Source organism: Budorcas taxicolor, chromosome 15 (genome assembly GCF_023091745.1).
Source record: "Budorcas taxicolor isolate Tak-1 chromosome 15, Takin1.1, whole genome shotgun sequence".
In the NCBI taxonomy this organism is placed as follows: Eukaryota; Metazoa; Chordata; class Mammalia; order Artiodactyla; family Bovidae; genus Budorcas; species Budorcas taxicolor.
In genome coordinates, this window is record NC_068924.1 from 29,315,291 (window position 1) to 29,335,174 (window position 19,884).

The following is a 19,884-nucleotide window of genomic DNA, read 5'->3' on the forward strand; positions in this document are numbered from 1 at the left end:
AGGAGTGAGTGGGGGAGTCGGGGTGGGGAGAGCCAGGCCTGCCTGGAGGCCCCCTGCCAGTCTTCTGGAGAACACGGTGCCAAAGGGCCAGCTGTTGACTAACAGACTAACAACTGTTTGGACATCTTGCTGCCCCTTCCCTTGTTCATTGCTTGAGAAAAATGTAGCTGACCACTCGCTGTGTGTGTAGAGAGCAGAGGCTGAACGCCAACCTACTGATCTGGCAGTGGAACAAATCAGAGTTCTCATGCCCGGCCCCAGATTCTTATTTGGCCCCCAAAATGTGAGAGGCGCCCTTCACAATTTCTCCTTCTGCCGCTGGATCACTTTGGAAGGCCAGGGGATCCTGCTCGGTACCGGCTGTCTGAGCCTCCCCAGGCCTGGCGCCGCTTTCATGCTGGGTCCCCGCCTGGGGTGTGTGTGTGCCTGCACCCAGCGCTCTGACATAGGTGCTAACGTGCCCTGTGTGTCAGTCCCCTCCTCCCCACCTCCCTCTGACGGCGTTTTGTGGCTGAGGAAGCTGTGCTTACGGCTGTCCGGAAGCTGATGAGGCAGGGGACTGCATACGAGGCTGTAGACCACGTGTATTCTCTTCCTTGGCTTCTTCCTTCTGCTGTTGGGGTGAGTGAGCCTGCAGGCGCCAGGCCCACAAGAGTGGATGCCTCCTGACCTGCCCGTCTCAGCCTTGTTTTAGTGTCTTGGCCTTGGCCTCCTGCTGAAATGTGTGGCAGGGGCGTGGCAGCTAGGAGGTACCTCCTCCCTCTGCTTTCTGGCTGTGGTGACTTGGTATTTTTAACCTTATATATCTTTTTCCTTTATTCAAAACAAAACAATTTTTAGCACACTGAAAAAAAAAAAAAAAAACCAAACATTTTGTGCCTTTCTAAGGCAGCACTGTATCCCAGGCTGCATTTTAGGACTTAATATGGAAATACCAGAGTCTTAGCTCCTCTACCTTGAGTGTCATTAGTTCTCCAGTCTAGGGGAGAGGAAGTGTCTCCGTGCAGCTGGGGTGGTGGCACCCAGGTGCAGCGGGTCAGCGGTCCCTTCTCCCAGCCACAGTGCTGAGTTGGAAGAAATGAGCATTGTACTCCAGGATGGTTTGGTTGGCTCCAGTCAGAATCTTAATTGTCAGGTTGGATGTTCTGTACTCAGGAGGAGACAGAACGTTCCATGACTGCCAGGTATCCTCTGGACCGCCTCAAGTGACCCAGCCTCCCGATCCTGTCAGTGACCCAACTACATGGAACAGTGTCGGGTGGACTCCCGAGAAGAGGAGGTTGTCTGTCTTGTCTTTATGCTGGATCCTGAACTGGCCTAGACCTCCTGCCTCTCTCTTAAGACTTGGCTTTCCTTTCATTTGAAAACTTCAGTCGTAGAGCATTAAGCAGATAGTGCCTCTGCAGGGGTGAGTTTTCCCCTGGTCAGGGTGGCAAGGACCACGTGCCGGAACAGAAGCCTGTCCTCAGTATGGTGGCCACTGTAGATCTCAACAACAAAAGTTTTCTGTATAATGACGTTTTACTTGTCTCTTCCCCTCTTCTCAGTTCTTCCTTGCCTTTAACTTAATAAAGAATTGGGAGATAGAAACAGTTCTTTTCAAAGTCCTCCTTTATTCAGGATTTTGACATTCTTGGCCTGGGTGGGGCTGGAGAGAACTTGATGCTTTCTCCAGAATGAAGAGTCCCATTTGTATATCAGTGTTAAAACAAAGTGAAACCTTAGATGAGATTTTTGTGGACTATTTTAAAAATGTGTCATTAATATAAAAAAATTATATTAGCAGTATTTAATCATTCTCACCTGTAAAGAATAAAACAGAAGGTAAATATTCTTACAGAGAATAGCAGAGCTTTAAGAGTCATTTTCATTTTAAGTCCATTTTGTTTTGCCAATGTATTAATGTTTAGAGGTTCTGTTATACTAATGTTATTTATTAATTTTTTTCACTTCCATACACAGTTAACTAAAGAGCTTTTTCAGGCACCCATGTCTGTAAAAAATATTTTTAAATAAAGTTTCTTTTGTTGTAGCAGACCAGAGTTCTTGCTCATTCCTGGGTCAAGGAGTAATACCTTGGGAAACTACAGGGTCAGATGTATAATCCCACCAGTTCATCACCAGACATCTGTTCTGCTACCTGGAGGGCCGTCTAAGCGACTGGAAAGGGGCAAAAACTCTTGCCGACAGCTCACCAGACTCTGCAAGCTGCCTTGATCAGGGCAGCTCTGCTGCTAAGGAGCAAGCTTATCCTCTGTGTTAGAGCTCGAGCCCTCTGCTGAGAAGCAGAGATGACCTCTGGTCCCTGCTCCCAACTGCAAAGGGCTCTGTGTTCCTTTTGGCATGGTTCCAACTGCAGGCCGCAGGCTGCTGTGGTACCCATGATGAATAAAAACTGAAGATTAAGGGACAATTAAGCTTTATTTTTCATATATATATATATATATACACACATATATAAAAAGGAAACAATTTGCAAATTTACAACCTAACAAAACTGTAAATATACACACACACATACACGCAGATACACATACACGCCCCAAAGCTCTAGCCAGGCCCATTTCTCATCTCCAAGTACCATTCTCCCATTAGAACCCTGGTGCTAATATAACTTTATAGCCTTAACCCTTGTAAAGGACAATCTGGACCTCATCTCCAGCCCCTACCCGCAGCGTTCAGTCATAACGTGATTCCTAGAGAGGGTGGGGGGAGCCAAGTGAATGAGGGTGCTCGGGCCCAACGGCCTTCACTCTGGAAAGCTGTGCCCGGCATCCTCACTGACTATCCTGTAAGGACCACCACCAGGTCCTGGCTTCTGCCCAGGGAAAGAAAGGAGTGTCGCAAAAGGGACTCCAGGAGCAGGCAGGCAGCTGCTTCCATTTACTGTGGGGGGGTCTCCCCAGAGCTGAAGTGAGCAGCAACCCTCACCCGCGGAGACAGGCCTGGGCTCACTGCAACCACACTTCAGCGATACGACTGGATTATGAAGCCAGCCCTGGAGCAGGAAGTCAGCTCAAGATGAACAGGCTACCTAATTTGGTTGCTGGTAGAAGACAGGTACTTACATCCATAATGTGTAAAGAGAAAACAAGTTCTATAAGAAACTCTCCTATGCATTTCTGGGATACTGAGGCCCCTCCTTGGTCTGAACAAATTGAGACCATGGTGAACAGGTCCCCAAAGAGGGGGCCTCCAGGGCCACATGAGGTCTTTCTCAGGACAGCTCAGGTCCCAGCCCACATGCCCTCTGAAACAGGGTCTGCAGGTGAGCTGGGGGCGGGGGGGGGTGGTCTTCTCCACTTCAGTAGTCCACTTTAGAGGCTTTGGCGACCATCCTGAGTGCTGCGGAGGAGGCTGAGCAGGGAACGGGAGGTTCCAGGCAGGACAGGGAGCGCCGTGTGATTCAGCGGCTAGTGCCTCAGATCGATGTATTTCTCTCCCTAAAGAGGGGTGAAGAGCAGAAGTGAGGCAGGAATTCGGAGACACAGACCAGAGTTTAGGTGTGAGCACTAAAAGGGAGGAGGGACTGAAGCCACAGCTGATGGACTAGGTGCAGCGCCTGGAGGGAAAGAAGCCAGGGTGGGGTGGGGGCGGGGGGTGGCAGGGCAGGGAATGAGAGATGAGACCCCAAATCACACTGGGCCGCACGTCACACCTAGTGATGTGAGCCACCAGCGCCGTTCAGGAAGTGGTGATAGACTGGGTCCTGCTCTTGGTCCTGGGGGCTACCTTCTCCGGGGTCCCTCAGCCACCTGCCTGGCCCTACCAGCTGTGAGTAGTGTTAGGGAGACAAGGTGGGAGCTGCTCCCCGTTGGAGATGGGGAAGGATGAAGGACAGAGTTAGTGTTCAGCAACCGTCAGCCCCTGCTGCTCCCAATCCCTGAAGACTGTCAGGCTCTGGCCACGGGAACTGCCTCCTACCTGGTCTCCTGGAGCCCTCTTGTCACCGCTGCTGCCCTGAAGGAGTCCCATCTCTTCTGGGAGCTTATCTGACTTAACTTCAACTACAAATTCGCTCTTACGAGACGGGGGCAGCGTGCTGGGAGGAGGGAGGGAGGCAAGAGGTTGGCAACTTGAGGGCAAGGGAAGGGGGGCTGTCAGGAGGGATGGGGCACTGGGTGATGACGGGCCCTTGGGTGTTCTGGGCCAGCTGGGGAAGGGCAACAGGGAAGAAGGGAAGCAGTGTGGTGGAAGGAGCTAGGTAGTGGTGGGAAAGCAGGTGTCCCGGGCAAGTGGGCCAGGGGCTGGCGGGGGAACGTCCCTGAGGAGGCAACAAGCTGGCAGCGTGAGATGGGGGGGTGGGTGTGCAAGATGCCAGGTACCATGCTTACATCTCTTGTTTGCCTGACCGTCCACATGGCAGCTTGCCCTTCTTGTAGAAGAAATAGAGGACAGCGCCCAGCAAGGCCAGGACCAGGACGCACACGGTCACAGCCACGATGACCACACCCTTGCTTTCCGGCTCTGTCAGCTTCTTCTCTGTTCCACAAAGACACTCAGAGTCACTCCCTGCCCCAGGCTGCCACATTACCATCACTGCCCTGCCCAGTCCAGGGCTGATGGAAGGTAGGCAGCTGCCCAGGGCTCCCCTGGGCTGGGCAGGGCAGAATGAGGATGCCCGGTCCAGCCCAGCTCACCTGTTGAGGTGCCGTTGGCTCTGGCAGGGGGGCTGACGGTGGAGGTACTGAGGTTGGTGGTTCTGTTGGAGTCTGGGGTGGAAGACATGAAATGGATTGGGGTCAAGGGTGGGATAGGAATGAGCCCACCCCCGCCCCCTCTGCAGGACCCGGCCCTTACCCAGCTCCAGGAAAATGATGGTGGTGTTTCTGCCCAGGGAGTTGGAGGCCACGCACTCAGCGCCTGTCTCCAACAGCTCTGGGGTCACCAGGACGTTCAGGACACTCAGGACATTCTGTGGCTCCTGGTCTTGCTCACTTGCCTGCAAGGAAAGAGAAGCAGCTCAGGGGTGGGAGGGTGTCGGGCAGTGGCTGCAGAGCCTGCAAGGGGACGGCCCAGCACCTGGGAGGCTGCCGTGTGCGTGCTCACCATGCCGTGGACGCTCCACACGATGCTGGGCCGAGGGTGCCCCGAGGCTTCACAGGACAGATTCAGCACTGAGTTCTCCTTCACCCACATCTTCTTCTCCCTTGATGCCATCCACGGGGGCCCTGCGTGAGGGCAGGGCGGGTTGAGACAGCACACTCTGCCTGCCCGCCACCCACTCCCGCACCAGAGTGCCCTAGGGCAACAGGTGATTTCTGGCCCCCAAAGAGCTTGAAAACACTGACCAACTCAAGGGCCTCACCAAAGATGGCCACGTTGACCAGCTGGGAGCGGTTCAGGCCGGGAATGCTGGGCACAGAGGCCAGGCAGCGGTAGCCTCCCCCTTCCTCCCGTTTCAGGTTGTGTAACTGGAGCACCTGCCCCTTTGCCAGTAACTTGCCTGTCTGGGGTGAGATATGGGTCAGAGGTCACTCCCAGGCCCACCCATCCCCCCGGAGCCCTGGGCCCACCTGGGTACCTTTTCTCTCAGCCACTGGAACTGAAGGTCCTGGTTGCTCTCGGCCTCACAGTTCAGGGTGAGGCTGCTGCCCTCCTGGCTCTCAGGGGCTGCGGGGCTCACCCGGACATCAGACACATCTGGGGGTGCAGCAGTGGGGTCAGGCAGGACAGGGCGGGTTGGCTTCCCTCTTGCCCCAGCCTGGTCCCCCTGTCCTGGGCCCCCAGCCCCTCACAGTTCACCACCAGCTCCTGTTGGTCGCTCTGCAGCGATGTCGTGGTCTCCAAGTCCAGGCCCTGACATTCATAGCGGCCACTATGCTCCTTCTGTGCAGGATCCAAGACCAGGACCCCGTTGTCATCCGTCCTCTCTTCCTCCATCTCCCTGGTGTTGAGGTTCTGGGAGAGGACGAAGGCGTGATCAGAGCGGACCTCCAGCCACTCCTGCATGCCCGCCTCCACCCAGAACAGAGGGCCCCACACCTGCTTGATGATGCTGAAGTGGGGCTGGGGGTTGCCATCAGCCAAACACCTGATTTCCACACGGTCCCCCTCCTTCAGCATCCCCTCAGGCTCCACTTCCAACCACACTCTCTCTGCCGGGTCTGCACAGGCAAAGGGGACAGTTCTCAGCCCAAGAGCGGCCTCTGCGCCGGGTGGGCAGATGCTCGCAGGACTCAGCCCCATTGTGAAGAGTCGGTACTCACAGAAAACAGGGACGGTGACCTCCTTAGATTCTTTCATGTGGTTCCCACTGGGCAGCCGGTAGCTGAGCTCACAGTAAAACTGGGCATCTTTGTCCTCCTTGGACACCTGCGCCTGCAGAACGCTGCGCAAGGTAAACAGACCACTCGACTCCTCCGTCTGGGATGACTGGATGTGGACCCCTGGGCAGGGAGGAAGGGGAGAATGGTTCGGTGAGTCTCCGCTCCGCCTCCATCCCCACCCTGTGTCATCTTGAGTCGGGGAAGGAAGGGCAGGGAGCCCTTGTAGAGGGCCACGGATCATTACGAATGCCACCTGCAACCCTTCAACCCAGCTCTTTACTGCTTGTTACCTACCCCAAACACACGTGGGCACTCATACAAGGGTGTGTGCAAATAATACTGCAGTGATTTAAAAATACAGAGAAAACACTCTGGACATCTACTAACCAGAATGAATGGTTAGCTAGATCATATTATAGCTATATTATATATTAGATTATAGCTCAGCCATGTGAAATGCTGGGCAGTAGGTAAACAATCAATCAGGTAGATCTAAACAGAGCGATTCAGCAAGATTTCCAGGACTTGTTGTCAAAAGGGAAACAAAGTGTAGGGCAGGCTGTGCCATTCAGATCGGGGTTTCTCCACCTCAGCACTGAGATCTGGAGCCAGAAGTACTCTGTGCCCTGTGGGATGTTTACAGCATCCTTGGCCTCACTAACCCCCCACCAGATGCCAGTTGCATCTCGCTATTTGCAACAACCAAAAATATTTCCAGACACTGCCAAGTGTCCCAGAGGAGAGCAAGATCAGCCTTAGAAGAGAACCACTGATTTAAGTAATAAAAAACAAAACTCTATATAGTCCTAGATATATTTACATGTGTGAGTAAGGACCTAGAAATAGGCTTGAAAGAATACATACACACTGACAGCAGAGATATTTCTGGGAGGGGGGTCTGGGGCAGGAAGGAAAATTTTCCTTCTAGATTTTCTGTACAGTTTAAACCCTAATGATAATATTTTCATGGATGGCTTGTGTACTTGAAAAAAAAAAATACAATAGTGACTTCCCTGGCAGTCCAGTGATTAAAGACTCCATGCTCCCAATACAGGGGTCATGGGTTTCATTCCTGGTCGGGGAACTAAGAGCCGGCATGCCTCACACTGCAGTCAAAAAAACAAAGTAAAAGTGCAAAGCGGTCCCCATACAGTGCCACAAGCATGGCTTCTAAGGGCAGAGAGGATGACTTACGGTTCTTCTCCTCCTTCAGGGACTGGCCATTCTTGTACCAGGTGACTTGAGGAACAGGGTACCCATTCCTTCCGACACAGGTGGCAACCTAAGGAGGGCAGGGTGTGAGGCTTCCTAACTCTGTGACCTGGCCAAGCTGCTCCCTCTTAGCTCCTGCCTACCTGCCTCCCCCAACCCCAGGCCACCCCAGCAGACCTCACCTCCACAGGCTCCTCACTGTTGACAGAAATGCCCAAGGTATTGACCTGGATGCTTGGCTCCTCCGGAGCTTCTACAAGGGAGAGAGATGGGGAGGCATGTAGGACCACCGCTTCCCATGCCCCTCGCTGCCCACAAGGCACGGACAGGGCACTCACTGTAGACACGGAGCCGGATGCGGTGCTCCTGAGCCCGGCGCTTGCCCTGGCACGTGAAGATGCGGTCATCATGGGGGGTGATGCCGGTCAGGACCAGAGTAGTCCCTTTGTCCTGGAGGCTAAGCCGGTTGTGGTACTCCCCAGGCTCGCTCTGGCCCTGGCCCTGACGCACACGGAAGATGAGCATCCGCTTCTCCTTGTGGACCTGAGCGGAGGCAGCAGGGTGGGGGTGAGGGTCCTGGGACTACATGAAGGGCAGGGCCTCCCACCCCTGCTGCCCTCTTCTGCACTCACAGAAAACCAGTCCACGTGGCTGAGGTTGCCCTGGGCGTGGGAGAGGCCACACTTCAGAAGGGCCGTGTGGCCCACTTCCACCTCCACCAGCTCGGGCTCCGGCTGCTCGGCCTCTCCGGGCACACCTGGTGGGGTCGGGGGGGCACCAGCAGCTGTGTAAGCTCCAGCTGCTCACCATGCCCTTCGCTCACACCCACTTGTAGCAGCTGTTCTCTCTGCCACTTCAGTGAGGGTTCGAAGGGCACGCTGTCCTCTCTAAGCCTCAAGCACTCTGTATGACCCCCCAACCTGGGGACTGGCCTTCTCCTGGCTCAAGGGAGCTAGGGATGGACATTTCTGGTCATTGGAGCAGAGACCCTGAGCACTAGGAACTCCCAGATGAGGCTGGCAGAGGGTGGGCCAAGAGGAAGGCCCCTTTCCTTCCAGGCCCCCTCCTCCCTGGGTGAGCTCAGGGTGAGGGAATGCACGGCACGTGCCAGGCCCAGGCACACAGGCCCTTTTTGTCCCCACACCCAGGGTAAGACATCACTACTCTACCCTTTGCCCCCGAACGCCCCCCCATAAGACCCCAATGGGCAGCCCTGGTCAGGAGACCCCTACCTCCTACTCCGTAAGCAGCACCTCTGTGAATTCCCACACTCTCAGGGGACCCCATCCTGGGAGTCTTGTGAGTACAGAAGGGGTCAGAGTCATGGAGGGGCCAGAACCTCTCCCTGGGGTCGGGGGGCAGGGGTCAGGGCAAGGGCCAGGCAGTGGGCAAGAGTGACGTCAGCGGTGCCAGTGTCCTGCCCGCCCCACAAGGAGGTGATGTCACTCCATACCATCTGGTTGGACTTGGGTGCCTGGGTGGTTGCCCTGGGCTGGCTCCCATACAATGAGGGCTGTTGGAGTGGTCTTCAGCCCAGAGCAAAAGCCTCAGCTCCCTGACTCGGTTTCCCCAGCCCTAGAAGAACGGGGCAGGGTGGGGCTGGACCTTCTGCAGCACTGGAGCCCCATGCAGCCCTTTCCCCTCCATCCCCCAGAAAGACTTTGAAGGCAGCAACCGAGGGTACCCCAGGGACACTGTTGGCATGGGCACGAAGCCATGGCATTGGGTATTGCCCAGACCTCCCCTTTCCCAGCCAGCCAGCGGCTAGAACCCGGGAAACGGAGCCAAGAGAAACGAGCGACACCACTGCGGCCATACAAGGGTAGGGTGAGCCCGGGAGCGCTCGGCTCCTAGGCAGTTTCAGAGAAAAACTCCGAGGTGCTGGGGCCCTTTTCCCACCTGAATCTGGTCCCATTCCGGGACGTGTAACAAACAAGTCTGGGGCGCTCGCACTCTGGGACTCCGCGATCCCTAGTCCCTGCCACCTGTGACCCCGTCACCCGGGTAGGGGCGAGGGGACCCACACGGCGCTCCAGTCTTTGCCAACGCCCTGGCAGGGCGGGAGCCGCCGTTCCTCCCCCTCGCGCTCACCTCTAGCCTGGCTCGAAGCCCAGGCGGGAGAGGGAGGGGTCGGTGCACCCCTCCAGCTAAGAAAGCTGCGTTTTCCAGCAACAGGCGGGCGCGGAATTCAGGATTTGGGGATGCGCTGTAGCTGCCCCTCCCGCCAAGGCTCCAATCACGCTCCCCGCCCCCCGCCCCCGAGAAAGCACCTGAAGAAAAGCTCTCCCCAGAGCCCGAAGGGACTCTGCTCCACCCCTTCCCGCTGCATGCAGCAGCCCCCTCCCCGTCTGCCCAGTCCTGCTCCCAGGATGGTCTGGAACAGAGGCTGCAAACTGGCCATAAAGAAGAGTTGTACGCGCGCAAGGCGCCGGGTGCCGGGGACCCGGAGAGGAGGAGCGCACGCCGCCGCGCAAAGCTCCGGCCCCCGCCGGGATGCGGGCTCTGCTCCCGGGCACGCTCCGCCGAAGACCGCCCGGCCGGACCGTTCGGGGTGCGAGGCCCCAGCGAGCTCACTCACCCGCGGCGCGGCGAGAGCAGCAGCAGACGGCGAGCAGGAAAGCGCAGATGAGCCCGGACCGTCCCATGCTTCCCGGCCGGAGGGCGAGAGCCAAGTGAGGGAGCTCGCGGCCGCCGGGGCTGACGTCAGGGGGGCGGGGGAGGGGGCCCGGGCGCCCGGGCCGCCCGCCACGCCCCGCGCAGCCCACCCCCCGCCCGGCGCGCCGCAGCCCTAGGGGGCGGGCCCGGCGCCGAGATGCCCGGAGCTGCGCCGCCGAACAGCGCGGCGCGGGGTTAGGCCGGAGCCTTCCTCCCAGCCCCTCGCTAGGGAACGGACAGGGGGCGGTGACAGGTGTCTCCGAGGCGGCTGCAGGGAGAAGCTGGCCCGGATGCTGGAGTCCCGCCGGGTCAGACCCGGCTTAGCCCCAGCCAGCCCGTGTAGCCCTGGGGGACCTCCTGGCGGAGGAGCCACTGGCAGGTCCTTAATGTCCTTGATGGGCACCTCGCTCCCTTTTAAGCTCTTCTGCCCGCCGCCTCCTCCACTCCCCCGGACCTCTGCCCCAGAGAAATCGGGCTTCCCAGAACGGTTGCACCACTGCGGCGGCCGGCGGCCTGGCACTGCCCCCAAGTCTTGCAGTCCTGGCCGCTGTGAGGGAAGAACCCTGGGCCCAGGGCCCACAGAGCCAGAGGCATCTGTACTGGGGAGTGGAGGCGGCGCGCTAAGGGTGGTCCCTTCATCCCCAGCTCCTGCAAGTCTCAGACCAGAGGAAGCAGGGAGGGGCTGAATTCACAGGCCCGAAGTTGTCACACTTGTCCCACTGAGCCTGGATCTTGAGGTTTCTGCTTCTGGCTTCACTCACTGAACCCAACCTGGGACTCAGTTTCCCCTGAATGAAGAAAAGAGGGAGAAAAATGAGTTAATGGGCACAAGGTCTCCAGCTTGCTCCCCCCATACCTGTTGCTGTTGCTGAGGGTTGATGGGACCCCCTGCAGCAGGGCTCTGGCCCCCCAGCAGCTGAGGGTGGGGGGTTTGGAGGAGGAATCAGAACTGACTCCAGGCTGCCCTGCCCAAGTGGAATCTGTCCCAGCAAGGCGAGGGGACCTGCATTTCCCCTTATGTCCAATGCCTGGGTCTTCGGGCCCCTTGAACCTGAACTGAGGCTCTGGAGAGTGAGACTGATTCTTGTCTCATAGAGACAGACCCCCAGCTCCCTGACCCTGGGAAAGGGGTCCACATCAGCTGGGACCCCTCTAACTGGGATGGTCTAAAGGAGGCCTGGGTTTGGAATAGAGTCCTGTCCTAGGCAGGGCAGCCTTGCCGCTGGGTGGGGGAGGAGCAGGGTGAGGCAGCAAATGGGCAAGTGACTTAGAGGATGCTCCGGGATGGTGTTTTGATGACGCCGAGATGACTCTTGAGCCACATCAGCCCTCATCTTTCAGATCCTTGCTGCTCCCCTCCTCCGTCTCCATTAATTTTCAGCCAGAGGCCATGCCAGGCAGGCCAAGCCAGGGGCTTGGAGCCCAGGGTAGGGGTGGGGGGTAAGAGAATGATGGTGCTTCCTCCTCCCCCAGAGTGAATGTATGGACTGGCCCAGGGCCCAGAATGGAATGGATGCGTTTGTTTTTGTCTGCAGGGGCAGGAATGGGAATGGCTGAAGGATGCTGTTTGCCCTGACAAGCTCAGAGCTGGGCATAGTATTCTGCTTCCCTGCCTCCACCCCCCTTCCCTTCTCTTAACACCATTAACTAATCATTCTCCTCTCTCCAGCCTGAGAGCAAAGCCAACCAACCACCAAGGACGGTCAGTTCAGAATCCTTCTTCCGTTGTGAGAAGAGTGAAGCTAGGAGGGAGTGGTGGGGCTGCCTCTGCGGTGAAAGGGAAGTGAGGATAGAGCCCAGGGTGACCTCTGTGTCCCACACGTCCCCACCAAACTAGCACAGAGACTGTCCTTTAGGGAAGCCAGTAGCTTAGGGTGCTCTGGGCTGCCAGGGAGTGGGTGGTAGAGGTCAGGGGGCAGACAACCTCAAGAAGGCTTCATTGAGTGGGGCCGCGCTAGGATTCCAAACCAAAGAGGTCAGGTCCTTGGAGGGGCTTCAGAGGGGACTGGAGGCAGAAGCAAGCAGAACGAGGGCAGCACAGGGTGAAGGAGTGGGAGGTGGAGTGTGTCTGAGATGGGCATCTGCAGGAAAGAGAGGAAGCAGACGGGGAAGAACTTTCAGTGAGAGAGGATGGAGGTCCAGCAGAAGGGGAGCGCCAAGGAGGCCACTGTGGGCTTTCCATCTGCAGACACTGCTGTGCCTGGACTCGGTGGAGGTAGCCTTGCCCAGATGCAGGCCAGGATCAGCAGAGCCCCTGACCAGAGCCCTAAGTTCCCTGCCTCATTTCTCTCCAGAAGGAATGGGTAGGAAGGCTGCCTTCTTCACTCCCACGGCAGACCCAGGGGGTGCAGAAGGCCCTTGGTGTGTCTCTTGGGCATAAGTCTGACCACAGGTAGAGAAACTGAGGCTGCGAGGCGTGGTGGCCACTGTCTGAGTCCCTCAACTCCTGTCTCTGGGGTGAGTGGGGGCTTTCATTTCATTGTACAATGTGGGACCACCCCCCATCCCCCACGTGGAGGTGGAGGTAAAAAGACAAGGCTAGTCCTGCCCCGGGGGGTTAGCCCTGCTGGGGTGAGATTAAACCCAGGAGTCCTCTCTCATAGTGGGTACAGTGGTCTCCCACCAAACCCGTCCGGTGGAGGGGCCTTAACCAGGAGGATATGAGGTCAGGCTGAGCAGAGGAAGGAAGCTGATAAAGACAAGTTTACATCTGCAGTAAGAGAAGGCACTGTGGGGTGGAGGGGGTGGGCCAGCAATACTGGCGATGACTGAGGCTGGGGAATCCCCCCCCTTCCCTGGCCTGGCCTAAAAATAGGGTTCAGTCTGAGTCTTTGGAGGGGAGGTAAGAGAATTTTTTCCAGTGTTGGGGGCTCTGAGCTGGGAGGAGACTGTGCTAAGGGAGTGAAAAAACAGGGTAGGAGGAGGGTGGGGGGCAGTTGCTGCTGAGGCAGCCTCGGGCCAGGAAACCGGATATTGGGGGGCTGGGTGGAAAATGTTGGGGAAGAGATTGAATAGGGGGAAGCGGCCCCTGTCTTGGCCGGACGTGGTCTCACCCATGTCCTTCGCACCTGACTCCAGGCAGGAAGGAGATGTGGCCTGGACTGAGCTGCACCCCAGAAACACCATGGGAGAGAAGGAGGGTGACTTGTGCTGCTGGTGGTGGGTGGGGCGGGGGGGGGGGGAGATGGGAGGGGCTATTTTTAAACTTGGAGAAACCGTCAGTGAGTTCATCTCCACCCTGAGTGCTGGAGGAGGCAAAGGCCTCATTGTACAGGGGTCCAGAGAAGGGGCGGGGGAGGGGAGGTGGCACAATGACCGGGATTATATCAGAGCCGGTTGGGGAGAGGAGGGTGCGGGAGGGGGCGTCTCCATCACAGCTGGCCTACTGAACTCCGGGGTTGAGCCAGGCTGGGGCTGGGACAGAGGGGTTTTCCCACTCTCACAGAAGCCCCCTCTTGGGGAGGTGGGATCTGTCTCTGGCATCCGGTGTCGCATCCTGGGGAGGGGGCTGTGGGTGGGATTCCCACAGCCTGGCTTTCCCAGGGACACTGCAGGGTCCGTTCCCAGGCTCCCAGCATTCCAGCGACTCCCCTGGGAGCTGCCGGCCTCTCCTCTCAGCCCCTTCCCTGCTAAGGGGGTGGGGGGAGAGAGGGAAAAGAGGATGTGGCCGCATGGGGACTCTTCCTGGGGATTAGGGACCCATAAACCAGAGGGAGGGTTTGCAGTGAGTGTGGTGTGCAGAGGGGGACCCATCCCTCCCGTCCTAGTCCCCAGCCCTGCTGAGCCGTCCCTCGGGCCTGGACTGTCCCCTCTAGTCCTCTCCGACCCCAGGTCCCTCTCCCTCTCCACGTGGGCCGCCCTCCAGCACCCAAGGCCTCAGCCCAGGGGATCCCAGGTCCTGCCCAGGGAAGGCGGGGCATCCGGCTGAGCTTGCCCCAATCCAAACATTACCATAAATGCTCAGGCTGCTGCGGGCCGGGGAGGGGCTCAGGCAGGGGACCTTGGGGGCTCTCCGGAAGCCCCAGATCCGGTCTCCAGGCCTTTCCCAGCGAGGGCCGGTAGAGGTGATTCAGTCTCTGCTTTGGAAAAAGAAGGGGGAGCTGAGTTGAGGGTGGGAGCCGGGTGGAGTTTGCGGAGAGAGCCACATGACATGGGGAGTCCCTGAGCACTGCCTCCGGGGGTTGGGGGGGTGCGCAGTGACCTCTGATAGAGGGGAGGGGAGGATGATCCAGCCAGGATTTCAGCCTTGGACAGGGCTGGGGGCTCCTGTCAGCTGTGATAAAGGATTGTCTTGCTTCTGGTCCTGGGTCTCTGCTCTCTGGCCTCTGAGGACCCAAACGTCTTCCCACTTCTTCCTCCCATCCTAAATTTGGAGAACAGAGCAAGCTGGGGGCAGGGAGGAGGGCAAAGGGCCGGAAGCTGGAGCCTACATCTCTCCCCCTCAGGGAAGTTCACATCCGCTCCCCAAAATACCACCACCCAGGAGGAGGAGTGTCCCCAGAGAGCTGTTTAAATTTTGACTTTGAGTTGTCCCTGAGGAAGGGCCAGCTAGTCTACCGAGAGGAGCCTATAGGAAGCCTAGTGATCCCAGATTCTGCTACACCCCTGGAGACACCTAGAGCTATGAACACCCCAGGGAGAGCCCCAGAGCAGGGGAGCCTTGTTCCACTGCACTCTGGCAGGGCCTGTGACCCCTTCTGTTGTTGCCATAGCTGGCCTTGGAGGTTGCCAGAGAGGTGGGGAGAAGGGAACAGCAAGCTGGGGGGAGGGGGACACTGAACCCTGTCTCCAGGGTCCGCGGCCTCTAGGGAACTTGAAAAGTGGAGAGAACACAGGATTTGGAGTCAGAGAAAATCCCCAGACCAGGTCAGACTGGGCCTGTGTTCTCCCTGGCACCTTCCTTCTATGTCCCGATCACACTGGAAAGAGCTAGTTCAGCTCTGGTCTCCAGTGTGTGAGCACGCACATGTGCCCAGGCCCTTCAGTCGTGTCTGACTCTTTGTGACTCTGTGGGCTGTAGCCCGCCAGGCTCCTCAGTCCGTGGGATTCTCCAGGCAAGAGTACTGGAGTGGGTTGCCATGCCCGCCTCCAGGGGATTCCTGACCCAGGGATTGAACCCACATCTCCTGCATTGTAGGTGGATTCTTTTACCAACCGAGCCACCTCAGAAGCGCTTGTCTCCAATACCCGGCTATAAACTCCATGAAGGAATTGGTGGCTTTGAGATCTCCCTGCCACTTAATTAACTAATCTTGGTGAGTGGCCAAACCAGTGACTGTTGAGAAGGGACATGGCAGTGCTCAGAAAGAGAGAAGAAGCTACTCATACCTAAGATTTTCACAGGGCTGTACAACTCAGCCCATGACTTAAGGGTCATTTTCATTGCTAATGTTTATCTTGATCTTTGCAACAAAAAATGAGGAAACTGAAGTGAAAAGAGTTACATGACCTAAAGTCGCACAGCCTGTGAGTAATGGAGCTACATTTTCTTCAGTGGGGTAAAATATGCATAACCTAAAACTTACCCTTTTAACCACTTTAAGTGTACAAGTCAGTGGCATCAAACATGCTCACAATGTTATGCAGTCATCACCTTTGTCTAGTTCCAGAGCTTTTTTGATCACTCCAAGGAACTAAAAGTTGAACCAAGATTGATCCAACTCTCAAATATGGGCCCCCTACCTGTGATAATTTGCAGCTGGATTAAGTAAACACATCATGGAAAAGAAAGCAACAGATTGAATACCACCGAATTATGTGGTATAAACAGGAAATGCAACAGGGATTCATAAGAGGGAACATCTATGGACGGTGCCTGCCCTAGCCAGGAAAGCCTTTCTGAAAGTGTGGAGGCTCCAGCGAAAAGTCAAGTTTAGATAGGGGAGGAATGAGGCTAGATCATTCCAAGCAGAGCAAATGGCACAGACAAGGAGAGGAAGGGTGAGACTGGAGAAAGGGACACACACGGTAACAACTGCTTCTTTGGTATTAAAGAGTTTCAGCATCAGCATCTGGCTAGAAGGTCAGGCTGACGCGGGGAGGCCGGCAGACATGAATTGCTGTTTGCACAGCCAGCTCACCGCTTTCACTTTCATTGTATGTTTACTTAGAGTGTCTTGAGGAGAGCTTCAGCCACCGCTACCACCTATTGGCACCACCTTCATACAAACAGCTGGTGCTAAAATAAAGTGTTACACGGCAAACTAGAGATTCAAGAGGGTAGAGGGTGCATCCACGGGAGAGGTTGGGCACATGAGGTTGGGTAAAGTCATGGTGGGAGGAACTTGGATCCTAAGATAGAAAAGGCAGTGGGGACCCACTGCAAGTTCTTGAGCAATGATGTAACGAAATTGGAATTGAGGTTTATAAGGCTTTCTCCATCCTAAAGGGAATCATCCCAAAGGAAGTCAGTCCAGCCTAAAGGAAATCAGTCCTGAATATTCAGTTGAAGGACTGATGCTGAAGCTAAAACTCCAATACTTCGTCCACCTGATGCGAAGAAACGACTCATTGGGAGAGACCCTGATGCTGGGAAAGATTGAAGGCAGGAGGACAAAGGGATGACAGAGGGTGAGATAGTTGGATGGCATCATGGACAGGATGGACATGAGTTTGAGTAGGCTCCGGGAGTTGGGATGGACAGGGCGGCCTGGCGTGCTACAGTCTGTGGGGTTGCAGAGTCAGAGGATTGAGCCATTGAACTGAAGGGTTTCTCTATTTCTTCTTGCCTGAGAGCGCCCCCTGGTGCCCCCAGTTTAGATTGTTCTCTCATCTCAGGGAAAGCAGGTAGGATGGGAGGATGGAAAAACAGAATTGATCAGTTGGAGAAACCAGAGTCTTAGGCTTCATTTCAATTCATCCTGAGTGATGCCAACACTGCGGTACAAACAGAGGTGACGTGTGCACAGATAGGGTTCACTTTGCAGGAAAAGGGCATTGTGGCAGCTCCTTTCTCTGTCTCATCATTGAACCAGGATGTCGTGTGTCAGATACTAAGCTTGGGGGCGGAGGATGGGATCATAATTTAGACAAGGTTCATGGGCTTAAGAGATTTGTACTCTAGTGAGGCAATGCGTGCTTGGTTGCTTCAGTTGTGTCCGACTCTTTGTGACCCCATGAACTGTAGCCTGCCAGGCTCCTCTGTTCACAGGATTTTACCAAGCAAGAATACTGGAGTGGGTTGCCATGCCCTCCTCCAGGGGATCTTCCTGACCCAGGCGTTAGACCTGCCTCTCTTGCACTGCAGGCGGATTTGTGAACGCTGGGCTACTGAGGAAGCCGTAGTGAGGGGGACTGACAAGTAAACAATTAGAATATAATGTGCAAGTACTAGCGTGCACAAATGCAAACAGTTACTTAACTCAGCCTTAAGTGGCCAAGGAAGGCTTCCTGGAAGAGTTGACGCCTACCTTCATTTTAAGGGATAATGGCAGGTAACCGGATAAATAGGGTATGGTAGCATCCTCTGTGCAGGAGACGGCTAGTGGTTGGTTCATATCCTGCAAGGGAGGAATGAATTCAGTGAGGTATGAGGCCAGATTACACCAGATTTGTAGACCCTGATAAATGGTTTAGCACAGCAGGGTGTGTATAAACGGTTCCGAGCAGGGGATCTCCTGCCAATCAGTTTACCTCCATCTGAATTCAGGCACAGAGGGACAGAACCAAAGGTCTCATTTTTCTTCTCTTTTTTTTAACTAATGAATTAGGCTGTGCCAGGTCTTAGTTGCCTCATGGGAGATCTTCGTTGCCAAATGCGGGATCTTTTTTTTTTTTTTTTAGCTGCAGCATGCAGGATCTTTTTAAAACTGCAGCTTGTGGGATCTAGCTCCTTGACTAGGGATCAGCCCAGGCCTCCTGCATTGGAAGCATGGATGGAGTCTTAGCCACTGGACCACCAGGGAAGTCCCCCCAAAAGTTCCACTTTCTTTTTTTTTTTTTTAGTTTTTTTTTTTTAAATTTTAAAATCTTTAATTCTTACATGTGTTCCCAAACATGAACCCCCCTCCCACCTCCCTTCCCATAACATCTCTGTGGGTCATCCCTATGCACCAGCCCCAAGCATGATGTATCCTGCGTCAGACATAGACTGGCGATTCAATTCTTACATGATAGTATACATGTTACAATGCCATTCTCCCAAATCATCCCACCCTCTCCCTCTCCCTCTGAGTCCAAAAGTCCGTTATACACCTCTGTGTCTTTTTTGCTGTCTTGCATACAGGGTCGTCATTGCCATCTTTCTAAATTCCATATCTGTATACTCTTTAGTTAGAATCAAAGATGATTATTAATGTTTTGCACAGATTTTGCTTTTTTCTTTTTTGGCCAAGCTACCTGGCTTGTGGGATCTTAGTCCCTCCACCAAGAATTTGAACCCACACTCTCAGCAGTGAAAACTCAGAGTCCTAACCATTGCACCACCAGGGAGTTCCCCAGATTTTGCTTTTTTATTCTCTCTAAATTAAAATCTATATTAAATTTTAACTAAAATGTTTTATTTGATATGTGTACATATGTATAATTATTCTAAATCATGAAAGTAGATTGCATACAGTGTGCTCGTAGTTCCCTTTGTACTTCAATATTTCCTGAGAAGAAGGATATTGCCCCATATAATCACAATACAGTTATCCAATTTAGAAGATTTAAACTGATACAAAACATTAGTCTATAATCCATATTCCAGTTTGACAAGAGTCCCAGATGTCCACTGTGGTGCTGGTCTTTTCCCTCTAGAATAGGATGCAGTCCAGTTTTCTCTACTATCTTTAGTCTTCAGGTCTCGTTATTTCCCTATATCTGCAACGGTTCCTCAGACGTTGCGTTCATATTTGTCAATCCGGGTTTGTCTGTTGTAATCTTGTGCATGAAGTAGGGCTATGCAACCCAGGCTGAAATATTATATAAGTAATACATACGTTAGCATCCCGTAATGGTTCTGGTCTGAATCAATTTTTACCATGATGGCTTTATTTATTATGATTTTTAAAATTTTTGGCTATACCCCATAGCATGTAGGACCTTACTTCCCCAACCAGGGATTGAACCTGCACCCTCTGCATTAGACCTGCAGCATATTTCACCACTGGAGCCCTCGGGAAGTCACTCTGATGGTTTGAAATGACAATTTTCGCCCGTCAGCCTCCCTCCTTCTGTATCAGTCAGTGTTCCATTGTAAACAGGAGCCCTCCTTTCTAGTTTTTTGTTTATTTATATTCTTTGTAATATATTTGGACTCATGGACTCCTATTTTATTCAGTGGGTTTTATTCCATTATGGTCCTTATTCATTTTGATGCTGAAATCAACCCAGATGTGGCCACCTTTGATCTGGCTTCTGCATCCTCTGACACAGCCACCCCCACCCCCAGTCTGCTGGCCCCTGCCCCATAATTTTTGGTGCTACTTAATTTCTGGCAGAATTTTCAACCTTCTACCTTCTCTGTCTATAATCAGCCACTATAATCAACTCTTTTCCCCAGGAACCCTGTTTCTTTTAGTGGGGAATGGTAGAAACCAACATCTGAGTACTAGGTATGCTTCTTGCTTCTAGGGTTTTATTGCTTCTAGGTTCTTTCAATGGACACACATAATCACATATACTATGTATATAATACATCTAAGCTAATATATAGTATATCTAATATATATATTATTATTATAGAAAGCATGAGTTTATACTGGTAACTTACAATTTTGATCCAGTTTCATGCGTTCTCTACCTTCCTGTATTTCATATTCATGTC

General features: G+C 54.4%; 1 protein-coding gene across 2 annotated transcripts; it reads right to left on the bottom strand.

The window, feature by feature from the left end:
- Positions 1 to 1,764: 1,764 nt before the first annotated feature.
- MCAM (melanoma cell adhesion molecule) lies at positions 1,765 to 10,160 on the bottom strand. 2 transcript variants are annotated; one of them, XM_052652677.1, is made up of 16 exons: positions 10,060 to 10,160; positions 8,114 to 8,238; positions 7,820 to 8,024; positions 7,664 to 7,734; positions 7,464 to 7,551; positions 6,210 to 6,389; positions 5,986 to 6,107; positions 5,739 to 5,901; positions 5,525 to 5,643; positions 5,309 to 5,450; positions 5,050 to 5,171; positions 4,801 to 4,942; positions 4,641 to 4,712; positions 4,335 to 4,482; positions 3,925 to 4,042; positions 1,768 to 3,443 (listed from the first exon to the last, which is right to left on the bottom strand). In XM_052652677.1, exons 1-16 carry the CDS (start codon positions 10,124 to 10,126, stop codon positions 3,414 to 3,416), a joined length of 1,914 nt encoding a protein of 637 aa, XP_052508637.1. In that variant the 5' UTR covers positions 10,127 to 10,160; the 3' UTR covers positions 1,768 to 3,413. The 2 variants fall into 2 exon arrangements, with proteins under 2 accessions (XP_052508638.1, XP_052508637.1); XM_052652678.1 differs by lacking the exon at positions 3,925 to 4,042 and having other exon boundaries at positions 1,765 to 3,443.
- Positions 10,161 to 19,884: the final 9,724 nt, after the last annotated feature.